The sequence below is a fragment of the Tauraco erythrolophus genome, chromosome Z (assembly GCF_009769465.1).
Source record: "Tauraco erythrolophus isolate bTauEry1 chromosome Z, bTauEry1.pri, whole genome shotgun sequence".
NCBI classification, from domain to species: Eukaryota; Metazoa; Chordata; class Aves; order Musophagiformes; family Musophagidae; genus Tauraco; species Tauraco erythrolophus.
Window position 1 is genome coordinate 81671701 of NC_141496.1, and position 19392 is coordinate 81691092.

At 36.0% G+C, this 19392-nt stretch overlaps 1 protein-coding gene across 7 annotated transcripts in view; it reads right to left on the minus strand.

Moving 5' to 3' along the window:
• The window catches only part of VPS13A (vacuolar protein sorting 13 homolog A), a 111528-nt gene that overhangs the window by 69516 nt on the left and 22620 nt on the right, over positions 1-19392 (minus strand). For all 7 annotated transcript variants that reach the window (XM_086628819.1, XM_086628818.1, XM_086628824.1 and 4 more), the window contains exons 17-26: positions 18759-18901; positions 17203-17404; positions 16994-17108; positions 15608-15744; positions 13136-13268; positions 12241-12358; positions 7255-7393; positions 3844-3928; positions 1941-2113; positions 299-455 (exon numbers count right to left, since the gene is read on the minus strand). In XM_086628819.1, coding sequence (XP_086484945.1) covers positions 299-455; positions 1941-2113; positions 3844-3928; positions 7255-7393; positions 12241-12358; positions 13136-13268; positions 15608-15744; positions 16994-17108; positions 17203-17404; positions 18759-18901 — 1402 coding nt within the window. The remainder of the gene's footprint in view (positions 1-298; positions 456-1940; positions 2114-3843; positions 3929-7254; positions 7394-12240; positions 12359-13135; positions 13269-15607; positions 15745-16993; positions 17109-17202; positions 17405-18758; positions 18902-19392) is intronic.

Consider the following 19392-nt stretch of genomic DNA (forward strand, 5'->3'; position numbering starts at 1 on the left):
TCATCCATAGACTACAGACTATGCTATTAACTGTCATTACTATTTAATCACAAAATGTCTTCTGCAGACCTAAAATAGTTCAATGCCTCTACTAAAATTATCAGCACTGGCACATATTTACCAAAGCATTACTAAGAGAACAAGCTACTCAATTACTTTCCTCTTGCCCCCACCCACATTAAATTTAGGAAGCAAATCTTCCTCAGTTGACAAAAGAAAGCCCTACAGGGTTTTTGAAGACAGATTACAGTGTTATTTCTGAATAATTTTTTGCTCAGACTATACTATAAATACTCACCCATATACTCTGGGCACAGCAGACACACTTCACGAAGGAAAGCACTTGCGGTCATGTCAAACGTTTTTAATTTAAGCTCCGTGCCTAATCCTACAACATCAAGCTGCAGCACAGGTGTCTCGGTATTATCAGTAAGACGGCATAATTTAATTAAAACCTAAAAACCCCAAACAAACAAAAAACAGAAAAAAAAAGAGGTAGGGGATTATCCTCTTAGTTTTCATACAGGGTCGTGTACTTACATTCGTTTTACTGGTTAATGTGTATTGATCATTTAACCTTATACAGCAAATGTCTTAGAAAAAAACAGTTCAACAAGGAAAAATGCTAGAATACCGTTTGCTGCTATTTAAAAAAAACCTGAAACATGCACACATGTAATACCCAAGCTACACTTACATGAACTAGTTTATTTTTAAAAGCAACTCTGTACAGCCTTTAGTAGTGTTCCACCCAGTCAAAACTCGATTTTCGGTCAGCATAGAGTTTACTGCTTTCACCGAAATTTCTTTGAACTCTCCTGGTAAGAGTTAGATTGCCAAGCTGAATTTCAGGTGAGAGGAAATTTTCATTTTCACCAATGCATGACAAAGACGATGTTAAGTAAATAACTAGCTGAGCTGCTGTCTGTCTTTCACAGCCAAAGCAAAACAAAAATATGTAACTCTTCTTTCCCACATAATGCTCTCTACAAATAGGCAAAACGAACACCAAACCAAAAAAGTAATTTTAAACTGTAAAGCCAACAAACAAAGAGAAGGTGATTCTTAACAGATTTCAATTGTATTTTTTTCTTATAAACTGTAAGATAGTTTCCATTAGAGAATAATGTGAAATACATCATGTGCCTTTAGACTAGTGCTTCTTAAAAAGGTCTTGTCATCACACAAAACCCAGTGCGTTTCAATTTTATTTATGTATTTTCTGTAAGGTGGAGTATATAATAAGGTATGTTGCAAGCTAGTTATTATGTGTCGAAGCCACCCTGTGAGCCCCACCCTAAACCAGAATTTGTAAAGTTAACTGAATTTCTATGGTTTATTGTAGAGTTACACAGTGAGTGGCAGCATTAACGCTGTCATAGCCGTAACAGTCTAACGATAAAGGTAATGACAGTGTTAAGTGGCCATCTCTTTTACTTTATTTTTACTCTTTATTTTTTTCCCTCCGAGTCTGAACCAGCCAGAATAACACACAGAACACCTCATAGTGAATATGTTACCGATTTAACTGTGATGTCAGAGTCTGGGAAAAACTGGAGCAGAATATTAAATAGAGTGCTTGTTACAAGACGAAATATTAATGAAATTTTCCCAGTGATCACAGCACTATCTGGAAATAAGATGTCAAAAGCTACATCTTAAGCCAAAGCAAATACATAATGTGATTTTGGAGTGATAGCTAGGTGAAGGAAATCCAGTGATAAAATGAGCTGGAAAATAAAATGGAAAAAAACTCAAAGCATTTCAGCAATGACAAGGATGTAGAAGTGCAAAAGTAACTTGGACAAAAGCTCCACAGAATACTTTCAGCAAGAAACAGGGAATCAATACTTCTGCTGACATGGATTCATGAACACAACAAGGGAAAAACTACACGTCCGATGTGCTTCAGAGATATTTAAAAAAGAAAGGAATTTTACCTCAGCTACTTCAAACCTCAGCTGGAATTCTGTCATATTCTTCAAAGATTCTTGTTTGCGTAGTTTTTTCCGTCTCATACTGCTAGCTCGCTTGAGGGAACCAGTTGGGGCTTCAAAAAATGGCATGTCTTCCACAGGACTGCTTAGAGCATCATAAAATTCCTCTTCTGATTCTAAGGATTAATTTACAGCATTACACATACATTTCAGACAGTCAATATTTTGCAGAACTATGACGTAGAATTTTTATGTTTACATCTATAAACACTTAAATGTACAAGTACGGGGAGATTACCTAACTGATAATTAGCAAACAACAAAGTCTGTGTCTGTAATTATCTCTGCTCCTGCCTCCACAACTTTTCACCACACCTATATCTCCCTCTATCATGTCATCACAAACCAGTTCTGATCAATTAACTCCTTCACCAGCATTCTCTATTAGCTGTGCAAAAGCACAAACCATGGCTCACCTTGTCTTTGGTGAGTTCTAAGAGCTTAACAACTCTCCTGCTGGCCTGACTGCTGCTGACAGAACAGAAGCTTTCACCTCACTATCAGTGGCACTACTTTGGATTTCTCCCTGCCAAGGATCTCCCATTTGAGGAGAGTCTCCTAACCAAGCTTTTAATTCACCTGGCATTATTACACAAGTGTAACCAAGACAAATCAGATTGCATCATCTTATAAGGTTCTTTTCCTTCACCTAAAAACCATAAACTGTGAAGTTAAAGCTGACAGTAGAAAAAGTATTATTCTTCTGACAAAACAGAACAAATGACATGAAAAGGTATATTCTAAGGCTTAAAAGTACTCTTCAGTCTGGAGGGTGAAGATAGAGAAATAACGTGAATCACTTAAAATGACTGCACAGCTGTATGCATAGTATAAATTAAAAGACAGATTTGATTCAATCTAAATCTAGTTACTACTTTCTCAAATTAATTGTTACCAGTGTTTGCTCTCATCTCACCATAATTTTTAAGAATGGAAAGACTCTCTCTCTCTACCTTTGGGTACTTAAAGGAACTCATGAAAAAAAAAAAACAGATAAAGATGTACAGATGCATATCTCTACACATATTCTACACACATTGAATTTAAAGTGATAAAGTTGATGTAAAAATTAACTTTGCTGATAATTTTACCCCATGCTTTCAAATCACATATCACAAATCACACATATAATTAATTTGAGAGGGGAGAAAAAGTATTGTTCTCTTTTTCTTCATTTAAGCGTTTTGGCACGACAAAGGTGATTGATACTGAAATAGCACTGATATATTTGATTATTTTTTGAGTCTAACTACTAGATGGAACATTGCAATCTAGCTAAGTTGTCTGAATAGCAAGGTAGCATCAAACACGATCAATTCCTCCACAGTCAATCTTCTGTTTGAAACTGTAGAAGTCAAAGTGATGTTTGTTTATAAAAACACAGTAGTTTCTAACAACCATTGTTTTCGTATTTTGCAATTCAAAAAAGTCCAGCTAAGTAGGAGAAAAATCCTTCACCAAGGAAAATTATTAAAACCAGAGGACTAAGTATACACTGAAGCAAAAAATGAGATACATACTACTTCAGATGTTCTGAATAGAGATTTGTAGTAACAAATACAAGGACAAAAATGAAAAAAAAGCCATGCCACCAAACATTTTACTGTTTTGCCTTCAGAAACAGAACAGCAAGAACAAGTATATAGAATTTTACTGCTATGAGAAAACACACAAATATTTTGTACAGAGTGAATTACAAGAAGCTGCACAGAATATAACATTACTCAACCTCAAGAACTGGAAAAAAGCCACAAACGGTCATTTACTCCAAAAGAAACAAATTAACTCTATGAACTCAAAAGCTTGACATGTTTACTAAATCAGACTTTAAAACTGATCATATTACCTGACTCAGCGAATGAATGAAGATCCAAAACAGGAAACGCACCTTGTGATAAATGTGCTGCTGAGAGCACAGGGGATATTGCAGCCTGAAACAGGAGATACCATAAAATTTTTTGCTTGAACTCATTGGTCATGCTATTGCATGCACCTGTGCTGCACAGAAGTTTTACAACTGAAGGAAATTTATCTTATTTTAAGTCCAAATCATTACAATAAAACATGTATGTTACTAAAATTAAAGGATGGGGAGAAATGGGGCCTAAATCAGGTTGAGGCAGCTGGTACTGCACATTTATCTAGCTACAGAAAGAATACATTAGGAAACACAATGAAGGGGTTCAAATTTCACAGATCAAAAGATGGACTGAAACAGCACATCACATGAAAACTCAGGAAAGACAAAACCTTGTCCCTCACAGGACTACAGTATGGCAACTTCAGAGATCAGTAAAAGATCAGTTTTTCTTTATAAAAATTGCATGATACTAGTGGCAGGTGAGAAAACAAGAATAAAAAGAGCTAGAGAAAACAGAGCAGACAGAATTGATTCTAAATTTCATAGAATCACAGAATCATTTAGGTTGGAAAAGACCCTTAAGATCAACTGTTAACCTAGCACTGAAGCACTTCCCCATGTGCCACATATACACATCTTTTAAATACCTCCAGGGATGGTGGCTCGACCACTTCCCTGGGCAGTCTGTTCCAGTGATTGACAACCCTTTCACTGAAGAAATTTTTCCTAACATCCAATCTAAACCTCTCCTGGTGCAACCTGAGCTGTTTCCCCTCATCACTTGTTACTTGGGAGAAAAGACTGACACCCACCTTGCTACAACCTCCTTTCAGGTAGTTTTAGAGAACAATAAGGTCTCCCCTCCTTTTCTCCGGACTAAATAACTTGTTCCCTCCCTGTTCTTCCTGAGATTTGTGCTCTAGACCCTTCACCAGCTTCATTAGTCTTCTTTGGATGGGCTCCAGCACCTCAATGTCTGTCTTGTAGTGATGGGCCCAAAACTGAACACAGTATTTGAGGTGCGGCCTCACTAGTGCCAAGTATGGGAGGACAATTACTTCCCTGGTCTTGCTGGCTACTCTATTTCTGATAAAAGCCAGGATGCTATGGGCCGCCTTGGCCACCTGGGCACACTGCTGGCTCGTATTCAGCCAGCTGTTGACCAACTCCCCCAGGTTCTTTCTCGCTGGGCAGCTTTCCAGCCACTCATCCCCAAGCCTGTAGTGTTGCCATTGCTTGCTGTTATCATGACTCAAGCATAAGATGTGGCATTTAGCCTTGTTGAATCTCATTTCTTCATGTAACTGGAAAAACAGATGCTAGTAGAGTCTTTAATTGTGAGATATAGTTATGTACAACCCAGAGAAATAACTAAAAACGTGAGAAATGTCACTGCTTTGCCACCAGAGTGGACAAAAGGACAAGAATCTTTGCTCCATGTGGTATTATATATGATAGAATCAAATTCTCTTAGTGAAGGTAACCAAAGAGTTTATTCACCAAAGCCAGACTTCCCATCGAGCCTCAGAAAGTCTTCTCAGTGGTTTGAGTTTGTAAATAATTCTCATCTGCATGTTCCATGTGCATATTTAGTATAGCTGTGCCTTTCACTGAGTACTAAAGTAAGGAGAGAGGTGTGTGGTGTTCTTAGAGTGACTTTGGCTCTGGACTGCAGACGAGAGTTGTTTGCTTGGGTTTTTTTCCCCATTATTGCTACTTCAAAGCCTGTTCTTAGACAATTATTCAAAAACTCACAGTATCTTGCAGAAATCTAAGTATTATGGCAACAAAGAAACATTCATCTTTGAACGTTGTTTCCAAGACACTGTTTTTCATCTCTTCACATTTTAACAGCTTCTCTTACCAGTCTTCAGCCTGCATAATTTGACCTTACTGAATATATCCATATCTGAGTCTTGTAACTGTGAAAACATCTCATCTGTAACACTTTCACATTCTAAGACAACAAGGAGAAGAAACTGAGTGACTTGAATTCATTGCACTGTATCATGAGAAATAAAGCCTTCCACACTGAAGTGGATAGTCTTCTCGTACCAAAGCACAAGAAAGTGCAGAGTGCAAAAACACAGAACGATCTGTTCAGAAGAGTATTCTGTTTTCTCAGCCCAAGAACAATTCCTCCAGAAACTCAAAACATAAAGGAAAAAGTTCACATGCAGAGCTCTGAAAAAGGATCTCATATCGCGTTTGGTTCAGAAGTGATGTGACGGTAACGCAGTTCAGAAGAATTTCAGATACAAGATGAAGGTGTGAGAGTGTACCCGCCACCACCAAAGCAGCAAATCCACTCAAATTAACTGAACTTAATACCAACAATTGGAGTCTGTCAAGCTTTGCAGTAGACGGAAGCTTGAGCAGACCCGTTTAACCATAGGTTTTAACACGGATGCTGCATATAATGCAAATACATTCGCACTGGCTCAACAGTCTTTCCTCACCTTCATCTTGTATGTCACAAGTAACGCACACATAATACTAAGCACAAAGTCACTTAAAGTATTTTAAATGTAATGGTTGAATGCCATAATTCAATTCAAATTGAATTTGTTCAAATGTTCAATTCAAATGTTGTAATGTACAGGATAATCATCTTACATGTGCATATTTTATTTACGTAAAACCAAAATCCCATCACTTATCCTTGAAGAAAGTTTGTCTGTGATTAGTTGCACAGAGACTGGGGCAGCTTTTGGCTTCACTAAGAAAAAGGGGTGAGGAGGTAGGGAGAGAACTCATTCCGCACTCCTAAACCTTAGACATGCAAGGCAGAACTGCCATCGATTCAGGATCTTGTACAACTGAATAAAGAAAAGCTGAGGAGAACTGTGCAGTCAGATGAAATGAAGCTGCCACTTTTGCTAGGCAGGCACTGTTTAGCCAACATTAGCCACAGAGAGTGGATATTTTTCTTTGTTTTTGAAAGTCAAACTCCTCTCTAAGATCCACATAACACCTCAACTTCAAAAATTCCTAGGTTTCAACCTTTTCTTTGCTATACAAAACAGCTGAGCCCAAACTCTGTGGCACTCTGGTACATGTGTAAATCTGAAGGTACAATTCAACCAATTCTCAACAAAAGTGAGTATGTTTATTAATCAAGATGAATATGAACTACAAACCAGTAGTTAAAGTTTGGAGTTTTTTTATTTTAAATTCAACCACTGGACAACTAGTTCATAATTATTGGCTAAAGATCACCCTAAACTAATTGAATAACCAGCAAAATTTCTGTAACTTTAGAGAATTAGCCAAGTTTTTCAAGAGGTACTAAATGCTTGTTCTTCACTTTCTTCTGCTCCTTTCAAAACCATAATGCTAATAGCAAGAAAGTATTCTTCTGTTAATTATTAACGAAATGTTTTCTAAAAACCTTACCTCAGTTATTTTTGGAGGAGAACTGGTAGCAGGAGCACTTTCTGGTTTAGGAATGCTATCAATTAGCTCCAAGATACTTGTCAGCTTCTGGTCAGATATTTGGATAGAAAGTAAAGGTAGCTGTCCAGACAGTTTGAACCTGTTTTGTAAACAATAAAAGTTATCTTAAAAGTATTTCATTCAAACTTCACATTAATTTTCTTCTGAAAAACACACAAGTCTTTCTGGTCAGAAAACCATTAATCTAACCATTACATGTAATATATACGTACATAACTTCTGTTGCACACAGAAGAGTTACTTAACCAGCAAATACCCAGTTATTAATGGAATTCATATTTCCATTTGGTATGTCTTGCAGATCAGGACCCTAAATAATATCAATAACCACTTCTGATTTGGTTACATACAGCATATTTTCCTCACAATCAAAAATTATTCTCTCTTGTTTGTGTATTTAATTTAATTACTTGTAATAAATCACATAACTGAGCTTTTACAGAAAAGGTGGTTGTTGTTTTTTTCACATAAGAATGTTTACAGCCCAAAACTTCCAGCAAAGTACACAAAACACTTCCTAGAAGTTATGTATATTTAAGCTGACTCTAGCAGTAGTCTGGATATTTAGCAAAGGAATAAATGGCATAGCTATAAAGGAGATAAAAGAAGAAAGTAAGTCTTTAAAAATGAAAGCAGTAAATCTTTGGCCAAAAAAGAGCAGAATCACTTCAAATGTAGAAAATTACCTTTTAAAGACCTAAACCCCATCGTAGTTTCTCACAGAAGTGAGCACAACAGAAGTAAGTAGAAAACTGGCTCCAAGAACATCATTACGCTTTTATTACAACATCTAGTTAGAACAGATAGTTCAATAAGCCAACTGCTTCCAACAATGTAAGACATGGGGTATAAGTAACAGGACTTCCCCTTTCCTCCCAGTTTTGTGTGTTAACTCACAGCTCAGTCTTCAATGGAACACAAAATGTAATACCTTGGAGAAGGTGTTAGAACAAAAACCCCAAAACTTTCAATCACCCTCAACTAACTTTGAGACTACCAGAGTAACTGGAAAAAAAAGCTCCTCATACCTATCCAAGCCAAGCACAAAGTTGTACGTGTTAAGCTGTAACAGCAAGTACTTAAGTTTCCTACAGTTTACGAATTTCTTCACATCCTCAAATTCTTAAGGAATTAATTCTCAACTGATTCTGACTTTTACTCTTAATTCCAGTTCTGGAAGACCGAAATGTGGACTTTTCTTTTTTCTTCTTCTATTTTAACAGAGAGAGGCAAGGCAGAAGTGTAGCTACCAGGTTCGAAAAGACCTGTCCATCTACTGATTGAATGCACCAGTAATCTAGGACACTTAGAAATTCTTACTTCCGTTGCACTTAAACCTCCCTACAAAAATTCATGTATAAGGTTAAGACATCTTTGATGAATGTTTGTGCAACAGAGAGTCCATGCAGTTATACGGAAAGCACTTAGCAGATACCAGGCAGGTAACTAGAAATTATCTCAGACTCATTACACTGCTCTCTTAACAAAAGTTTTTAAGGTTCAGAAAACATCTGGAAGCAGAATACAATTATTCCAAATTTGTAGAGACTGAGGCACAGAAGAGCTAAGTACTTCAACTGATGAGGAAATCTGCGCAGAAACTTCTTCCAAGCTCAGACTAGTTATATTTAGAAGTAAGGAAATGTTAAGGATGCTATTCTCAAAGCTGCAAATAAGTACATTCCTTCAAGTTTGATACTTTTTTCCTAATGAACACTATTATATGGAAGGATGCTCTTAATATTGGTATTCTAGTACTGCCTTCATACAGCTTGAAAAACCCGATGACAGACTCCCAGACACCTCCGTAAGAAAATGGGGGAATCGCATCACAGGACAAAACAAACATCTAAAAAAGAAAAATCAAACTTACATAGGCTAGAAAACTACAGAATCATATTAGTGTTTCCCAGTGTGAAGTGAGAGAAAGTATAAGGAGTAATACATCCTATTCTCAGAAGTTAAAGAAAGGCAGATATTCAGATCCAACCACAGAACGAAAGCCCATTGGAAGGGCTAGGAAATACAAGCAAACAAAAAAACAGGTTAACAGTGAAAGGCCCTTGATACAGTGGTCTTCAACAAATGAAAATCACATAAATTAGCATTCTCTTCAAGGGAGCAATATATAAATTTGCCTTCCTAAACAAAGCCAGCACAAAGTCCTGGTGAACTCATCGCTATTTTTGAACAACAAAATCACAAGGAATTCAACTGGACTCAATGGTTGCCCAAGGAACTACAAATATCTAAGAATTGAAAAAGTATAGACACTCAATTGCCTGCTTTTTAGATACTTTAAAGTAAAATAGGTGCCCTCCAAAGTAAGGGACTCATTCATAAAATTCTACTACCGTAAACAAAGCAGTTTTGGTTCTCATTTTTGCTGTAGAACAAGCATTCTTCCACTCAGCTTTATCAACAGAATTACGCTATTCTAGAGCACAGTTCCAAACATTAATAAAAAAGCTTGAGAAAAATATAATACTGGCTTTATATGCATATAATGCTGGCTTTATATGCAAATATACCTATGAAAACTGGAACATAAACGAATAGCTACATGTACACTAAAAATATATTCATATATGTGTAACTGATGTGAGCAATACTCATGCAATATGCTATTCAACTATAATTACTTAAATGTACAGTTTAGGGAATGCTTGCTGACACAAAATCTATCAGTTAATTTTTATCATTTGTGCACAATTTCAACTTAAGATCACATGGGCCTAAATATTTGTACATAAACACTCCTTAACTGACCGTTCTTAAAACCAAAAAGAGATTTAGCAGCCATAATAAGAGATTTGGCATTTAAAGCTACACGGATACTGATAGTATTGATGCGTTTGAGTAGTCAAAGCTAGAGACCAACAGAAAATAGAACATTTGTAGTTTTAACTGATTTGGGAGCTATTCAACCAAATATAAAAAATCATCATACGATCCTAACAGGATATACACTATGCAGAAGTTCATTGTTTCCAGACATCAGACTTTTCAAGAGCTCAATACAAGAAGGAGCAGCAACAAGCCCTGAGAGAAAAAGTCAAATCTCCACCATCAGGTAAAAAGCTGCTGTACCAGTCATTTCAAGACTGGTAGATGACTTTAGAGTATTGTAATACCACCTGCAGAACACATCCTGGAAGCATTTGGAGACTGAATCAGGTACCAAATGAACAAGGTCAGCTGTTACCGAGTCATGGTATCAATATTCTACATTATTTGAAATGGTTACTTGCTCTTGGGGCAAGTTGAAGCAGTAGTTATGATTAGTAACTCACTGTGGCATACACTTATCTAGTACCAAACTGCTGTCTGTGGCATTCCTAACAGTTGTAGACAGTGCAGGAACTCAGAAAGAAGCAGTAGCTGATCTCCAAGAAATATTACTGTCTCAGCGCAAGGAGAAATTGCCGATTTCTAGACACAGGTAGAAACTGTCTACTGTCAAGTAAGCAATGGTATGAGAATTCAGAATACAGAAATAACATCCATTAGTGAAAAAATTCCTGGAATCAGTCTAGGCACATAGACTGCCAAAAAAGAGAAACACATCGGATAGCTAAGACAGACAGATAGCACTACAATAGGTGTTCTCATTAAGAGCAGACACTAGTTAATCCAGGTTATACTAGCATAACTCAGAGAGATGTCGACTACAAACCCACATTAAAACAACATTCTGTTATATGAGCATAGAAATGAAACCTCACTTTGTCTCCCTGGACTTTCTGACATAAAAAGACAGGTTCCTGTGAGTCCCATTTCCCTTATCGCACCTTCCCCACCAAACAGAGAAAGAGTAAGGAGTGAAGGAATAAGACGTTTTGTAAAGTCAAGAATCAAAACGCACCACGCGGCCTCCCAGCTTTCCAGAAGGTGGCACCAGTCTACCACAGTCATTAATCTGCCTTCACAACTCAAGCACTGGTGAGGTACATCTTTTTTAGGGTTTTTTTTCTGACTAAGCAAATTCTAGATTCTTTGTCATTCTCTTATTTCATAAACTGCCTCTTGATTTTGCTGATTGCACTAAAAGTTTTCTGCAACAGGTCTATTTTTATGCCATTAATTTTCTGAAATGCCTAGATAAAATCTGAATTTCCAACAGTCTTAAGAATGAAACAAGCAAATGCTAGGTTGTTGTAGCATAAGAATATGATTCTTATCAATAACGTAATAAAACAAATTACCTCATAATGCGTTAATGTGCTAGTTTGCAAGTACTTCAAAACCGATGGGATTTTTTAGGTAGTAGTGTCCTTATCAGCCATTAGTGAAGATGTGCTTTCCAAAATACAGGCAAAGTTACCTTTGCCACTTTGACTCAGTGATCTTTTAACATTAAAGTTTCATCATTAATAGCAACATACATTTTCTTCTGACTGAGTACAATTTCCATAACCAATAGGATTTTTGCCAAATAAGCCTAAGTGCAAAGTCGATGCACTAAGAGCAGTTTCCCCGAGAAGTGATCTCTAGTAGGTAAACAAACGAGATGAATAATCTAAGTGAAAGACAGGGAGTATGACCGTACATTACTTTTCAGAATATTTTAGTGATGTTTATAAAAGAGACTCTGTAAGCTCAGATTTTTTGCTCTTCAGTATTTCCAATGAAAACTGAACTATAGCTATCAGAAAGACCTAATTAGAACAAGTATTAACATCTTTAATAAAAATCTTTACATATATTATACATACTTGTCTTATAAAAGTTTAAATTCTATCATCTCTTCAATATCTGTTAACTTGTTAGGTTTAGTCTTTATTTTTCTCCATGAAGGTATCTTACTTCTAAGATCCACACATGGCCGACGTAAAATAGCACAAGTATAATCAGATTCTTGATTTTATTTTTCCTCCCCTAAAAAGTCATTTACCACAAAATTTCCAAATGGGAAATAGCACATACTTGGGCATTCTTGCATCTGTAACAACCATAGCCCTGCTAAATTCTACGTTTACATCCAAAGGCTGCAAGATATGTTGAGATGAATATTTCAGCTTCCGAGCCTCTTGCCAGTTCTCATCTAGAAGAGCAAAGAAAACCTAAGCTTTAAACACCGAAAGAGATTCCCTCTCATTACACACACCACAAAAACAAACTATTTGATATTAGTTAGTATATATTGCTAAAATTTCAGGCGACACAATCTCTTTTCCAGCTCTATCAACACCTGTACATTATACAAGACCCGAACTTCAGACATGTAAGACATTTCCACCGTTCACATCTCAACAGCAACCCCATCCATGGTACAGATTTCCAAGGGCTCAATTCTTAACGTGCACAGTACTGGAGGTTAGACTCTGAATTACCCTCTGGAACCAGACGGTTAAGAATTGTATGTTTAAGACTTCTCTAGTTCTGACTCTATATTGTTAATTCCCAAACTACTAGTAAAAGGTTCCTTCATTAAGGGATTCTGATCCTTTCTTTAACCTCACAAAACGACTAAACTTACAATTACTCGCGGATTCTGCTTTAAACTTGGAGGGAGGCAAGGAAAAGGCACTGGAGCAAAATGCCACAAATAAATTAATTACACTTGTACATTTACTACGCAACAAACCAAATGAGATGTCTTCAAAAATAAGAGATTTAGAAAAAGTTTAAGGTTGGAATCTAAGACCTAAAGGTATGTTTTGGAAATTCAAAACATGTTCATAGGACTGAGTTGAGAACATGAGTTTAAAGAAGTATGTTCCAAAGATTCTCCACTGCTTCAGTTAAAAACACAAAAGACATATCAACAATCAAAATATTTCCACTCATACAGAGAAAGTTTACTTTCATAAATACTTACCATGCTTGCTGTACAGTAACTGTATACTGCTGAGCTGGATATCAAAACTGTCATAAGCTCGTGACATTATATCTTCAATAGTGCTTTGTCCTACTTTGAGTTCTGATAAATCAGAACGACTTTTGCTTTTCATCTTAAAAACAGTCAAAAAGAAAAGTATAAATCAGTTTCAAAAATATTCAGTGCATTAGTCCTACAAACACTTGGTGTTACCACAACAAAATATTAAACTTGAAGTCCTCATTGTAAGGGCTCAGAGTCTTAGAAACATCACATCAGAGGAGATGGCTAAAATTAGCAGCCTACCTAAAGAAAAAGGAGAGTATTAAACTCCATTTCTCCTTTAACAAAAGAAGCAAAATAAAAAAAAATAAACAAAAATCTATGAAGTTTTATACAATATATTTTGTATAAGGCAATTTTCTTTAATAAGTGACTCATACCCCAAAGTATAAAGTCTCAAACGCTTTGTAATCAGTAGAGTAACTGTTCAGTTTTTTAATATATAAAAATATTACTGCATTAATTGCCTCAGAAACATTAAATCTGGTTTTGAATCCTGTTGAATTTAATTGTGGTATTACTCTGTTATGTATTAGCCAAACAGAGTAAAAGGGAAAAATGATTTGGATTGTTCATCAGTGTTCAGTGTCTTTCCTTTAATATCAGCCAATGCCGCTTTGACTCGGCTTTGGGATACCCATATTTTAGTCTAATTTCAATTTGTATTTGCTCTCTCTATTGTTCGTCTCTGACAAAATGCGGCTGTCCTCATCCTTAAATGTCTAATACTTTTGGATCTATAGCGGTTTTGTCAGACCCAGATAGCATTCAATGTAAGGTTCATAACCATGAGACAGGTTTAAATACCAGTGTCTAAGGCATTTCTTTTCGCATTGCTACTGAACTATGACTATATTTACATTAAAAATAACTTGCAGATAGAAAATTCAGAATTATCAAGTTAATATTGCCTGTGTAACCTTAATTAAGCCCACTTATATATCTGCATTGAGATACAGTTTTAATTTTATGTGCCATTTTCCTCCGTGGGGTTTGACCTTATCCAGTACACAATCGAGGCAAAGAGACTATTTGTTTTGCATTAAACATAATTATTCAACAAGTGACTTACAACTCACCTAAGCATATGTCACTCAAAGTCAATACAGAATTATTAATCATATCTTGAGAGGTATCTAACTATTCTCTTTTGGTATTGCCCAATTCCTTCATCTTGCTTTCTAACTTTTACTAAAGGACAGGAACCCAGCGAAGAGTCACATTCACTACAAAAATTACTCATCCATTTCAGAAAAAAAAAAAAAAAAAAGAATCTCACAGACATCTACTGGAGTCTGATTTTGAAACACGCTCTTCTATGTATTATTCCGAGAGTACCTTCCTATGGATGGAGTAGAGAAGGTGGGCTGTTCCATTCCCTGCCCCACTCTTAGGTCCTGGAGGCTATCTCAAGCTTTCAATCAATACACAGATTGACTACTGAACTCTACAAAGTGCCTACTAATAACCAGCATTCAGAAGAGTGGGTAAAATTATTAGTCACTGAAATAAGTGATCTGGTTGTAAATCCAAGTTATTTTAAATATTTACACAGCAATGTTTTCCACTAATTACACTTTCTGAAGCACCTGACATATTCCAACTGAAAGCCACATTCTCAGAAACCTCAATCAGTAGGAGAGACAGAAAACTTACCTCACTTTAGCCAGATTTTAAGCTTTGAAACAAATTCTTATTAAAAAGTAGATAAGGCAATCTAAACAGACAGTAAGTGGCAGAATCATTCTTACCCAGAGTACAACTAAAAAGAAATAAATTGCCTATATACACGTAAAATCATTAGTCTTGAAAGAACACAAGTTCATCAATGAGTAAGAAGAGTTCACCGATGAGTAATAATATGTAGGAACAGCCTCTTCTATGATTTTATAGTGTTAAATTATCATTTTAAATACATCATTAAACTATCTTTTTTACTTTTCCCTTGCATGAAGTATCTCAAATGCATCTCTAATTTTATCCATGTTATTCTATGAATTGCCAATATGTTTACTTTTCTCATTTTGAAGTAAACTGAATTACCAAAGAGCAATTGATAACAAGAATAGTAATATTAAAAATAAGGCCACCATTTAATCACATAGAAAAAAAGTTTACTATTTCATATTGTAAGGTAAAAAATGGTTAGATGTTTTCCACGTAACAGTTCAAATCATCAACAGCAGTTTCATTCCAGAGGAGGACTATTTTCTAACAATTCTTTTAGGGTGAAAGAATCTACTGAGAAGAGTTCAATAATTTCTGCCTTGACTGCAAAACAGTTTAAAATCAACACCTAATACATAAAATGCAAAAGGAACTTCTACTTAAACAGTACCACAAAATACAAACTAAGAAACTGGAAATCCTGTCATTTTCAGTAAGTTACCTCATTAGGTCAATACATACCTTAAGACTACCAAGATCCAGAAGCAGTAAATTTGACGTACGGTCATAGAACCCTTTTTGTGGAACAATGATGTACGAAGCCATGAGGTTAATTTTGAGGTCAAGAACTTTCTGGGTTTCGATAACATATAACAAACCTGAAAAATAATATAATTGGTAACTATAAACAAATTAATCCATACAGAAGCTATGGGATTAGAAGACGCTGCAAAAAGAAATTCAAGTCTAACTTTAAATGAGCTGTGAATGCTAGATAACTGAGTTTATTTGCAAGTACAGATGCTCTACAAATTTCTTTAAAGCACCAAGAAGATGAAATGATGACAGCAGACAATGCTAATAGACAAGTAGAGACACCAATACAACACATGTAAATCCAAAACAGTTATATACTAAGCAGAGACGAAATGAGAAGAACTGGAATGTGTACTGCAACTTGGCAACTGCTGAGTTAACCCATTATGCTTTGTAGATTCAGAAATTCAATTGTTCTAGAAGTTCTTACTGGGAGTACATGCTGCACTGGCCAAACTGTTAGTGCTGTTACTACTAAGATACTAAAGTTTACATTGATTCTGCTCACAAGCATCTCCATCTTGAAGACCAGAAAATATAAGGTCTTACAAAAATTCTGTTTAAAAATCATGCTGTCTGAAATGTCAATCTGAAAAAATTCAGACTGTCAGAACATTTGAGATCAAAGTCTGGGTTTTGGGTCATCTGAAGAGGAATGAATGGTCTTGCTTCACGTTTGTACTGAAAACTGCCTTAGGATGCAGCCTCAAGCCATCAAGTGCCAACAAGCACTGCAGCACATCCACACTGGTAAGAAAGCAATCAGAACTGTTCCAACATTATCAAATGTTGTACTGCCACAGTCAATGTTGTCCTGCTAGATTAGTCAACGAAGAACTGGATGGCAACAATTTTTCAGGATTTCCAAGATAAAATAACTTGGATTAGTAAAAAAATTCAGATTTTTTCAGTTTTCAATGCCTAACTGTATTTGAGTGACATAGAAAGTTCAAGAAAATACTTTTTTTTCCTCCATTTTGTAAAAGAACAAAGTTGAGTCCATCAGCTGAACTCTGGGAAACTAAGGTTTTGTAATGTCTTTTAGTGGTGCTGGAAAATCACAACTACTTTGGTGTAGCAAGTTCCTTCATTTCTGCAGTGCACAGTTCCCCAATATTTTCCAAGTACATTCTACTGCTTGGAAGACAATATTAAGAACTCTGTCTTGAGAAGGACTGCAAGTCTGAACATATTAATTATATTGATATGATTCCTTTTTTTTTATTCTACCTCTGAGATTAGTGTAGTCTCAATCTAATTAATTAATCAATCTCTGATTAGTATGCAATCAGAAGAGCGTGCAGTACTTGCCTGTTGATGTTTTTTCACGGAACTCTTCAAGCTTCATCAGAGTTGCTGATGTCAGCTGCTCCAAATGTACATCTTTTGGAGGCCTGAAGAAATCCACCAGGCTATTTAATGTCATCTGTCAAAATGAAGCAAAAATAATTCATGGCAAATTTACTATTAAGTTAGATTTTTCAAGATTTATAACTAAACTAATTCAAATATTTACTTACTGCATCATATACTATTTCCAGTGGCTGTGATTCTATTCTAAGCCTCTGATCTGCTTTCTCATCCAAAGGATTGGTCTCAAACATTATGCTTAAGAGTGAAGTACTCTCATCCGAATAGACCGTTCGAGAAGACAATAGACAGGGCATACACTTCTCTTGGGACATGCCTGTAACTTCGAGTGAAGCAATTTCTGTTTCAAATCTGTAAAGAAAGGTAAACAGCGTGTTCAGACGTAATATCCATCTGGCTAGGTACAATTAGATGGTAAGAGTATAAGGAATGAACTGAAAGTAAAAAAAAAAAAACCAAACCCCAAAAAAACCCACCACCACAAAAACAGGAACAACAACGTATGTCTACCCTACCTCAAATATAAGTAGCTTAGTCTAAGGATACAACACACACATCCATGTGTTAACTGTTTTCCATTTAATTATCTTTTGTGTGTATTAGCCACCCTTGAATAAATAAAAAAGGAGCTCCAAGTTATTCACTTCATACATGTTTCAGGAGGACAGGTGTCAGCAAAAGAAAGAGACAGGCAAATGGAAATTCTGTAGTATAAACTCAGGAATTAGATGACACAGTTTATACTGGGGAAGAGAGATATAGCAGGGAGGGACGGGTTCTAGTGCAGAGAAATAAAAGAAACACCACAAGGGAAACACAGGATTAATAGCCTTATTAGTCTGAGGAAGTATTTTTTTTGGTGTTGGATTTATTTTCCTGTAATACTCTGTACACCTCTTTAACAGCTCTCACTTGAAGATCTGGATGGCCCGACACTCAAAGGAAAACATTTCACTGTAAAAATACAACATTTTCTTCCCTTTTTCTCAGCACGATAGCACTATTAAAGCCATTTAGGTGCACAGGGGAACAAACAGAAAAGCTGCAAGCAAAACTTAAAAAACCCAACCTTTGCATAAAACACAGCAAGATCAATAGCATCTTAACATCACACATAGATTATACTAATATGCCCCCAAAGTAGAGGGAACAAGGTTTAAAACAGGAAGGCTATCATTCCCCAGAATTTTTAAGTCATTACACCTGAAATGAAAATAAAATATTTAACATATCACTGCTTTTCATCATCTACTGCAAGAGCACAAAACCAACCCAAAATCATCGGTTACTGCTTTCTTCTGCAACTATAAAAGCTCAACTGAAAACTCAGGAACTTTTCAGTCATATTAAATGCCTAAGCACAAGTCGATATAGGACCATCTTGTTCAGATTAAGTTTCAATAATAGTCCCTTTTCAAAGCACGAAACAAGTTCATAACTGGATTGCTTGTACGTAACAACAGTAAACTGAAAAAAGGGAGAAAAACTGTATTGACACAAAAAATTCTGAAGATGGAGAGAACTTAATCGTGGAAACAATATCCATCCATTTTTTCTATCAGTTACAGGTTGATTCTGCACCCAAACTGCACAAGGAATGACAGTGAAAAATGCACATTAAACATCATAACAAAGCCTTAAAATGCCTATTAGCTATCATCAACATTTCATGAGGACCAAAAACAGATGGACAGAAAAAGTTCACCTTATTGCTTGTGCACCTGGTCTTTGGGTAAATACTGTACTCAAGCCGGATAATGCAAATTCTACCAGCTCAGGAGTGTGCTTGTTTTCCCTCAGTGATATAGACATGCTTAATAACTTCACAGAGAACTTCATGGCTTCGTACTAGACACACAGGAAAAACAACAGTGGATTGTAAAATATTTTAATACACATTTTGACACAGTTTATGAAGAGATAAAAACCACAAATACCAGTTTGACATAAGCTATTCATAGCACTAGAAAAATAGCATCGCAACTGGTATAAAAGTCATGCCCAAACAGTTATTACAAAGAGGGAGGGTTAGAGTAAGAGTAGACTGTGCTTAGGAACATAGGCCTTTGATGTTTCTACACCACATTTTGACATAAAGGGCCTCTGATGTAAAGCTGGAAGGCAGTCCACTGTACCTCACATAAAGATGACTTCTCAGACTATTTCTGAGTGGTTCCAAAATGTTGCTCTTCCCCACCACCGTCCTTCAATCACCTCTTTAACACTCCCCTACTCCATTTCATCTACTATCAGTAATATTTAAGATTCCAGTGAACCTTAGTGCACTTTTAAAAAAAGTTTCTGAATATTGTAAGAGGATAGATGAAGTATTTTATAAC